The sequence below is a fragment of the Cucurbitaria berberidis genome (genome assembly GCF_010015615.1).
Source record: "Cucurbitaria berberidis CBS 394.84 unplaced genomic scaffold K460scaffold_1, whole genome shotgun sequence".
NCBI classification, from domain to species: Eukaryota; Fungi; Ascomycota; class Dothideomycetes; order Pleosporales; family Cucurbitariaceae; genus Cucurbitaria; species Cucurbitaria berberidis.
Genome location: NW_024468935.1, coordinates 6,294,567 through 6,303,567, shown reverse-complemented (window position 1 = coordinate 6,303,567; position 9,001 = coordinate 6,294,567). Strand labels below are relative to the sequence as shown.

The following is a 9,001-nucleotide window of genomic DNA, read 5'->3' as shown; positions in this document are numbered from 1 at the left end:
GTAGACGTTAACACTAGACCTTGTTAAACTAGGTCTGTAAGGATAAAAGTACTTACTGCCTTATTCTCCTGCTTAGTGTATTTGTGGCCTGTGTAAATATTAATTGCACGCTTTAGACTGTTAAATTAGTTAAAAGCAGTAGAGTTAGTAATAGCTTTGTTAATTGTACTAGTGCACGTTTAAGCAAGCTATTCTAGATAAAGCTTAATCTTGTGGATTGTTGGTGCTTCTGTAAATTGTTAGTTAACTACCGGCTTCCTAAGATAGTCTTTAGAAAAGCTAGACAGTTAGCATAGTTAATAACTCTATAAGAGGTAACTTACCTAGACTATTTCTGTATTGCAAACTTATATAATATATATGCAGATAGTTTTAGGCTCTCCTTAACAGCCTCAGCAGTTAGAGGAGCTAGTAGTGCGTTTGCCTGACAAGCGCGCTGCTTTAGGTCTTCTAGGTCTACTACTCTAGCTCCTCCCTTTATTTCGTCTTATTGGAATGAGGATAGTAGTATAGAAAATAGTATAGGAATGCCGTGAAAGGGAGCAAAGGCGCAGAAGGCCAGAGTACTTCAAGCGACGAGATATGGCAGGCGGTGCAAAAAGGAGAAGCGCCGGGTGTTAGATCACCGCAGGTCGGTATCCCGATGGCCGTCGACAGAAATCACAATCATGTCTTGAGCTTGGTGTGGCAACCCGTATCGATACCCCAGAAGGCAGAAACAAAAAGGATGACTCAGCCGTGGCTCGAACACGGGACCTTCAGTGTTGCGCTAAATAGCTGTTAGACTGACGTGATAACCAACTACACCACCGAGCCAGATGTTCTCATATGTTCTGATATGAAGATTTGCGAAGAGGATAATATATAATCACATTGACATTGTTAAAGCAGGAGCGAAAGGTTAGAGTACATATCAGTAGAGTAAGGCAGGCCCGAAAGACTTGCAGGAACCGACCATGTGGGGTAAGAGCCTATCTTCAGCGGGAGAAAATTTCGTTAGCCGCGGTTTCCATTTCCGCCAAACCCCCCAGAATTGGCACCCGACCAACTTCAAAAGCAGAACACGGTACGAAAAGCATAACATGTGAGAAACGTGGGTCAATTACTACAAGAAACATCCGATATGGTAGATGCATCTACTTTTCGTCTCCGTCGCAATGCGTGATGTACAGATTGAAAAGCATGAAAGGACAAAAAACAATATGTAGCAAAACGACCAAAGTCCCGGAACGCCTCAAGTCGATACGATCGAATGTCCTTCCGTGGTGTCGTGGTATCGCCCATCCCTGAAATGCCAAAACGCCTCCCGATGCAGCTTTATCGTTGTACATGTACGCCTTACATCTATTGTCAACCCGATGCATAGCAACACCGGTCCACCTCAATCAAGCATCCGAGTGTGCAAGACTGAACTCATCTAGTCCTGCGCGGATGCAGGATCGGTGCTCTCCCTCCCCCGCCCATTCTCTCCCTTCCCAAGATTCAACTTTATTTTCTTTTTCTGCGGCGCTCCGTCCCCACCGTCATCGCCCTCACGGTCCCGCTTTCCGTCGCTACGCTCACTCAACTCGCTTTGCCTCCTTTCCATGTCCGGCTTCCCACTCGTCTTGAGCTTGACTTTCAACGTCCCCCCAGCACTACTCCTGTCACGATCCGCCTTCTTGACGTAAGAGCTCTTCTTCTTGATCTTTTTGCGCTCAGGAGTATCATCCCCACCTAGTTCGTCGGCGTCGTCGTCGGCGGCGGTGAGTCGCTTGACGGGAGATATGCCCTTTGATTTGCTCTTGGCCATGGGCACTGAAGAGTCTTGCGAGCCCGGTGCAGGCGTGCCCATTCTGCTTCCCAGCGGCGTATTGCCGAGGCCGGAACCCGACCCGTTCTGACCCACGAGCTTCGCCATCGCATTGCGTGAGCTCTGGCGCCCACTAATCCCCAAGCACTTCTCCAGATGTTGCGCGAATCGCGTTATGAGTAAGCTGCGCTTACAGTTTGGACATGTATGCCACGGTATGTACGAAGCCGGCTTCCCTCCAGTATTTAGTTTTATCTCCTTTGCATCGCCGCCGGCCATATCCGTGTCTTGAGACCCGGGTGTGCCTACGCTCTCCTTCTCGGCGTTCTTCTGTTGTTGCTTGATGAGTTCACGCTCCTTTTTGCTCTTGGCCATGTCTGTTGGGAAGGGGTTGCCGTAGACGTCGTGGCCTGATCTCTGTACCCAGGGATACAACATGCAGTACTCTTTGGTCAGGTCCGGGTTCTGCATGCCCTTGCCCATGATGGGGTGCATGAGCCGCGGCAGCTTGCAGTGCGGACATATTATCTCGGGAGTGGTCTTGAGTGGATTGCCCTTCAGGAAGACTCGCCCGTTCTCGTATTTGGCTGCTGACGTCTCAGCTATAGGTATGGTTGACCCGTTCGTGTTCTGTTTTTGTGGTTGTGGTTCGAGGTTTGCGAGGGCGATGGACTCGGCTTGCGTGGCGGCAGACTGCATGCGCAGCCGCTTTTCCGATCGATGGCACGACAGCGCAGTGCTGAAGACGAGATTGCTCAGCAGATCCTCGAGAATATCCCTAGTCTACACATTCAATGTCAGCTTAGCAATGCCAACTTTCCACGTCGGGGGCGGTTCGCGGCAGCCTACCAATTCTGCGACGATATCTCGTGACAGGCTGACGGCAGACTCAACGCCGTCGCCTTGGTCGTCTGCCGGCCGGTCCTCAGACATGCTGTTGGCCCTCCACGATTGCGTTCAGGGCGTGGAAGAACGGGTGTTGGCACTGCACATGTGCTGAGACGTTAGCGCAATTTCGGGAGATATCGATAGCATCCCTGCTCGGGGCCGTTCAGCGCCACGCATCACCCATGCAGGGCTGACTAACCTACCCCACACGACACGAATAAGCGCACTCCCGCGGTGTTGCCCCGGTTGGGTGTGAGCGTTGCAAATGCAAAGACTGCATCTGTGGATCTGTATGCTTGCAAAGGCTTGAACATATTGGTGCTCGGATATCTATAAAGTCTCAAACAACTTCCCACCTTGCTAATCTGCCGGTGGTACTGCCCGCTTGTCTCACAATACAAACACGCTTCTCACTTGATATGCCCTCTCCTTCATGCACAGCGCCGACAGTCCTATGGAGAACCAGGTTGGCAACAGCAGTCGGCATACCCTCAGAAAGATTGTAGTTACCTGTCGTTACGAACCCAATCAAGTCTGCTTCATCAGGAACCAATGGATAGTCGTCCTCACCGGCTTTAGGTGGCCCATCTCCTTGCCTCGGCGGTGCTAATAGAGTCCTTGCGAGCTCTCTACGTTGTATATGTTCAGGCACGTTCGTAGCTATGCGACTTTGCTGCTTCTTCAACGTATGCTGGGAACCGGGCACTGGTAACAACGATAACCATTTCTTCCGCAGCTCTGGGTTGTTTGTTGGGAGTCGGTAGATGCGAGCACAATCTGTCGGACAGCCGCGTTGTGCCATGTATATCTTGACGGTGAATAGGCATGGAGCCTGCATGACATCGGCCAGGAGAGAACGCCCCGCAACCATGTCAGCTGCTTGAGTAGATGAGAGTTGTCGAACCCGGGGGAAGGACTTTTCAACTTGGTGTTCCGGTATTTCTCCCTCTTTCTCAGGGACAGGCCACAACCGCTCCCACTCACATGCCCAAGGGTCGCCGACCTCGCCCTTCCTACCCTCTCCAAGATTAATCGTCGACCATTCGATCCTTTTCCCCTTTGGCCGCTTAGTCCACTCAAGCTTCCTCGCCTCGCGTTCCTGCAACTCCCACGCCCAGCCAGCATCAGTACCAGGGTGATCATACGGGAAGTGGGGAGTTGATCGCTCAAAGCTGATCTGGCGTCTTTCTTTCAGTCCACCGAATCTTGGATTGCCGCCAGTAGATACTGGGTAGCGCATAATGCCTCGCCACACAGGCATGACACATTTCCAAGGGAGTAATACCGTCCAGGATTTGGTATACCGCGAAACGTATAGGAGCATGGGGATCTTTGGATCTGTTGGTCTAGTCTCGGGGTCTTCGCCTAGAGTACATGCACTTTTGCGGCGATTGATGGATTTCTGTGATAGCATGGCTCGCGCTGCGGCTAGTCTTGCGTTGGTATCGAAGATTGATGGTGATTTTTGCGTGTTGTCGACTGGCCAATCTGCAAGCGTTGTAGTCAAAGTGCTCAACGAATGCTGGTCCTGTGCTAGAGGTGTAGATGCAGGGGGGTCGTAAAAGCGAGGGTCGCAAATCTCGAATGCCAATAATGCACCTGCTGGCAGCGAAGCAGCGTCCGTGATGGAAGCCAACGTTGACCACAAAGCCTGAGGAGAGGCCGGGTCCCCACCAGTGGACGAAGTAGGACGAAGAATAGAGCAGAGACTTTCAGTTGTAGCAGGTCCCACAATCTCAATAGACCCAATCTCAAATCGAAGGTCGTGAACTGTTACAGCTGGCTTCTGCACCTTTGCAATTCTGACGATCTCGTTCCAAAGTTGCAGAAAGGCCGCAGGGTGTACTCGAATGAAAGCCTTTCTCTTGTTGCTGTCCGCTTCAGGTACACACCAGACAACAGTGACCCGCGCAATCTTCTTCGGCGGGTTGGCTTCTCTTTCGCATATCCACCCTTCCCAAGTCCTCGTGCCATTTGTCCATTTCTTAGCCCTGCCTCTCCCTTGCCATGGATCATCTACGCCATCGACACCAAAGTGTAAGCCCTTCAGTAGCCCAGCGATACTAGCTTCCAGACCTTCGAGACTGATCGTCGAGAGATAGCTCATATCCCACGCGATAGCTCCACGTTCAGTTGCAGCTCGATGGGTGAGACGATATGCCTTGGAGACGGGCTGCAGTGGGATCGCAAAACGCCAGAGAGGCTCGTCAGGTTTGGTTATACGAGCCCGTTTTGTGTGCCATACGTGTGTTGGCAGCCATGTCTTGTCTCGCTGACGTCTACGAAATCGTGACGGCGGGGTAGCAGGTGTAGCTAGGGCTGGGAAGTTGCGCTTCATCTTCGGTTTAGCGGTTGGTTTGGCAGGCTTCTGTGCGGCATCTTCCGTCTCTGCATCTTCGCCTTTGTCCCTTTTACCGGCAGTCTTGACATTGCTGTTCTCCTTCCTCTGCCTAACCCTCTTCTCCGACGTCTGTCTACTCTTCTCACGGCCTTCCTTCCTCAGAAACTTCTTCTTTCCCTTCCCAATCCCACCCCCACTTGTTCCCCTGCTTATTGGGGTATTGTCCTCGTTTGCTTCCTGCCGTGCTCTCACTCTAAGCCTCTTCGGCACGCGTTGCGGATTATGACTGGCCGTCCTCCTTCTCAACTCCCTAGGTACATCTTGAAACGCTCGTCTTGCCAACGCCTTCTTCGCCGCTCTCATGGCATTCTCCAGTGACTTGATCTCATTCTCGTGCGACTTGAGGAAGTTCTTGACGTTAACCTCGCCATTGGGGTACGCGGTCTTGGTTGATGCCGCAGGGATGAGGTATTGCGGGCGCTGTGGGAAGCGTGCGCGTTTTGCGTTTGGGGCAGTGTCGGAGGTCTGTTTCCTCTTCTTCGAGCTGTCTGCCATTCTTTGTGGTGACGTGTTGTGGAGACTGCGACGGGTGATGGTAGCCAACGGCTGCAAGTGCCTCGGAAATTTTGGCGACAGAGTCCCCCACATGCACTCTAGCGCATTACACGTCAGCACGTGCCCCCTGGGCCTGCGTGTGCAGGCCCACCATACGACCTCGGACCCTCGTTGCTATCTGAATCGTGACCAAGCCAAGCAAACAACCCGCTCGTGTTTCAGCTGTGATCCTCCTATGAACGCACAGAACAATGTTCATTTCTTAGTCCCGCACTCATGCCTTCCCCTGGCTATTGCAGCGCTCCCCTGCGGCCGCAATCTGCGCCACCAAACCCTGTCTTAGGAACTGCTGATTCAATGTTTTCCCACAATTACTCCCTACAACAACTGCATTCCAGCAACGACACAACGTCTTTGTCTTGTGTAACAACCGCTGCCTAGACACGCCCTCAATATGCTTACTTATCCTTCGTTCCCCGACCAGCCATTGCGTTCAATCAACACCAGTCCATTCAGGAGCAGAAGTCGCGCCATTCTTCACGAACGACACGCCTCAGAAGCCATGCAACGTCCACGACCCATGAGTGTTGCGAGTTACCCGACGATGCAACACAGCAAAAGAGGCTCCATCTATGTTTCCGACGCATCCATTAACCTCGCACAAGGGACGCCCATCATTGCATCGACTTCAACGCACAGTTTGTCGTCGTCACCAAGCAACGACATCCCAGACTTCGTTGACCACTATGCAAACTTAGAATTAGAACCCCATGCCTCGGCAGAAGACATTACTTCCGCTTTCCGCCGCCTCCGGGTCGTCTACTTCCAGAGCGATGCGACAAAGTACAAAGCACTAACAACTGCTTTCGACGTACTGAGGGACCCGGATGCACGCCAAGACTACGACGCAAATTACCGTGCACGTGCTGCGGCACGAACCCTTTCAAACTTAGGGGAGGACATGGAGCAATCAAAGCATGAGAGAAAGGACAGTGCTATGGGCGACGATGCAGGCATGGAGGCGGTACCAGAGGAAGAGGATGCAGACGTAGGGAGAAGCGAAGATCAAAATTGGGCGTTGAAGCGACACCGAAGGCTGTTCGAGCCAATGATTGGGACGAGACTTTACCAGTCGTATGTGCCGATCCTCGAAGCATACGCACAAAGAAGTAGGCATCCGACCTTGAAGTGCAGTAGGCCAGCCTATGCTGGCCACTTCGCAAAGAATGCAAGACCGAGTTGAGTGAGCTACGGAAAGTCAAACCCAGGAATCCTTTCTATTAGCGATCTAGGTTCTGTTACGATATCTACGAGGCTGTAATCTCAATGTATCTAGTGATTATTTTCAAGCACGGCGTTGTTGGATGAAATGGTAAATCATTGGTGGAGTTTGGCGGATCCATTGTTTCCTACTACACCTGCCTTATTCAAGATGGAATGATATATCTACAAATCGAGAACGAAAGATTACCAAGAGCGCAAATAGCTCAAGGGCGTAGCTTGCGTTTTCGTGTTTCGTATTGCACACCTGGACAGGCTGTAAGTCCCATGGCTTCTGATGTGATCTTACCGAGGCTACCAACACGTGCTCTGGAGTGTTTTCGAATTTGACATGAGAGGCGGAATAAAAACAAGGCGAGCATTTAAAAGCACAGTTAATGACATCACAAACCTCGTCTTGATAGAAGTACATGAATCAGAGCTGCATTGCTGATATCGATCGCTATGATACAAGTGCTCCCAGTTGCGCATGCCATACTCTGATCCATCCTCCTCGCGCTCTAGTAAATCTTTGCATGCTAAGTTACGCCGTGGCGAGCGATTTACTGATCAAGCTTGACAGGGAAGTTGCCCGCCTCTGTGATAGTGGTTAGTTGTCGTTCCAATCCGATCCATATTGGAAACACCAGCAGAAACGCGCGCAGGGGTCGAGTGCGAGCCCTCCGACCTGGAGAAAGGAAATGGGATACTCACCACGCTGGTCGTCCCATCGCGATGTCCAGCCACTTGGGCAGAGGGATTTATAAGCCAACAGGAACTACACCTTATCAGTATTCACCCAATTTCACCACATCTAGCTAGATAACGCACCTGGCGGCAGGGGGCAAAGTCCTCGCCCTTGGCGATAGTGCACTTGTGGTAGTCGACATAATTCTGCCAGCAGTGCTTGGTCTGGTTCTGGTTCGGGAAGCGGGCATCGAAGCCTAGAGAGCGCCGAGGCTCGTCAGCACCTTTGTCGCATATTCCGAGCTTGGGATAATTGTATTTCACGTGGTTTGGGGGAGCTGTAGGAGCTTGGAGGGTAGCGTACCAGCTGTGGAGTCAGAAGTTAGCTACTGATGTCGAAAGAGAGCGGGATGCGCTGGAAAAGCTTACCAGTCACGAACTTGAAGGGCTTCGTTACGAGCTCGTCGCCGTTCTCGTTGTCAGACATGATTGCGGTCGGTTATCGTGCGTCTAAAGCGTTGGGGTGGCGGCAATGGCAAGTGGTAGAGGCGAGAGGGAAGTCGTGAGGTTGCGATGGTCTGACCCGAGTTGCTGCGCTTTGTCCACCACACAATTCGCTCGGCGTTTTCCGGGCGAGCAAGCTCCCTGAGCTCCAACAACCTGCGTTCCTGTGGCGAAGCCTCAATTACCCAGCACCGCGACCCCAGTAACCCCATACTCGTTCAGAAATCTCCACTCAATCCCACAATGTTCAAGGTTACCAGGGCCATGGCTATGCAGCCGACGCGCATGATGATGATGCGCCAGAGCCCGCAGCTCTTCATGAGGCAGACGCTGCGCATGCGCTCGCCTGTGCCGGTACGACTGTCTACGTCTCAGGAAGCTCTAGGAAGTGTGCTAATCAAGAGGACAGAAAGAGGAACAGGGTGGTAAGCCAATTGTCTAACCTAGGATATGTGGTAGGGCCCGAATTGACCCAATATACAGCCCACACCGTCTCCCAGCGTCTGCGCCAGCTCAAGAACATCCCCACTGAGATTTGGCCTCTTAGTATGTCACTATCCCTTCACAGCTCCTCAAAATATTCCAGCTAACATGAATTGCAGTCTTGGTCCTCGGGTAAGTCCCTCGTATACTTTGCGCGGGGTCTGGAACTTGGTGGTCTGATATAATTATAGCATCGCCGTTGGAGCCGCCTTCTTCTCGCTCGGCCGGAAACTCGTCGTTGACAGGACTCTTCGCTTGAAGCGACAGGGCAAGCTCGACTAGAAGCTTAAATCGCCATAAGATTGCGAATGGGAGCAGAGGATTGGGGAGGGGCTAGGAAAGCCATGTGTATACAAAAGGGACAATGTCCCTGCCAAAGTCCAGAATCAAACATCGGGTTCCCTTTGTGCACCAATTCACAGCATTTCGAGTAGAGTTGTTTGTTCATATAGACTGACGATATGTGATAACCCCTTCCTTCCATTTACGTA

The 9,001-nt window shown here is 51.7% G+C and overlaps 4 protein-coding genes and 1 non-coding gene across 5 annotated transcripts; 2 read left to right on the top strand and 3 right to left on the bottom strand.

Moving 5' to 3' along the window:
• Positions 1-728: 728 nt before the first annotated feature.
• Positions 729-816, bottom strand: K460DRAFT_t7. The gene has a single exon. It is a non-coding gene; the product is annotated as a tRNA-Val (tRNA).
• Positions 817-1,082: 266 nt separating this feature from the next.
• Positions 1,083-5,603, bottom strand: K460DRAFT_299349 (uncharacterized protein). The gene is made up of 3 exons (XM_040929795.1): positions 3,037-5,603; positions 2,642-2,726; positions 1,083-2,575 (listed from the first exon to the last, which is right to left on the bottom strand). Exons 1-3 carry the CDS (start codon positions 5,574-5,576, stop codon positions 1,418-1,420), a joined length of 3,783 nt encoding a protein of 1,260 aa, XP_040794432.1. The 5' UTR covers positions 5,577-5,603; the 3' UTR covers positions 1,083-1,417.
• A 185-nt stretch (positions 5,604-5,788) lies between these two features.
• K460DRAFT_362633 (uncharacterized protein) lies at positions 5,789-7,238 on the top strand. The gene has a single exon (XM_040932677.1). It carries the CDS (start codon positions 6,031-6,033, stop codon positions 6,817-6,819), a length of 789 nt encoding a protein of 262 aa, XP_040794431.1. The 5' UTR covers positions 5,789-6,030; the 3' UTR covers positions 6,820-7,238.
• A 161-nt stretch (positions 7,239-7,399) lies between these two features.
• K460DRAFT_272333 (COX6B-domain-containing protein) lies at positions 7,400-8,010 on the bottom strand (the record flags this gene model as incomplete). The annotated part of the gene is made up of 4 exons (XM_040927789.1): positions 7,400-7,434; positions 7,551-7,614; positions 7,668-7,870; positions 7,953-8,010. The coding sequence occupies 4 exons, from the start codon at positions 8,008-8,010 to the stop codon at positions 7,400-7,402; spliced, it is 360 nt and encodes a 119-aa protein (XP_040794430.1).
• Positions 8,011-8,270: 260 nt separating this feature from the next.
• Positions 8,271-8,792, top strand: K460DRAFT_401866 (uncharacterized protein; the record flags this gene model as incomplete). The annotated part of the gene is made up of 5 exons (XM_040936469.1): positions 8,271-8,381; positions 8,437-8,452; positions 8,511-8,573; positions 8,630-8,642; positions 8,702-8,792. 5 exons carry the CDS (start codon positions 8,271-8,273, stop codon positions 8,790-8,792), a joined length of 294 nt encoding a protein of 97 aa, XP_040794429.1.
• Positions 8,793-9,001: the final 209 nt, after the last annotated feature.

Bases quoted from the DNA above. Each gene is read 5' to 3' on its own strand.
- K460DRAFT_299349 (XM_040929795.1), bottom strand. From the start codon at position 5,576: ATGGCAGACAGCTCGAAGAAGAGGAAACAGACCTCCGACACTGCCCCA. The intron at 2,727-3,036 runs GTGGGAAGTTGT...GAGGGCCAACAG, and splicing joins ACCACCGGCAGATTAGCAAG to CATGTCTGAGGACCGGCCGG. The intron at 2,576-2,641 runs GTAGGCTGCCGC...TTGAATGTGTAG, and splicing joins GAGATATCGTCGCAGAATTG to ACTAGGGATATTCTCGAGGA.
- K460DRAFT_362633 (XM_040932677.1), top strand. From the start codon at position 6,031: ATGCTTACTTATCCTTCGTTCCCCGACCAGCCATTGCGTTCAATCAAC.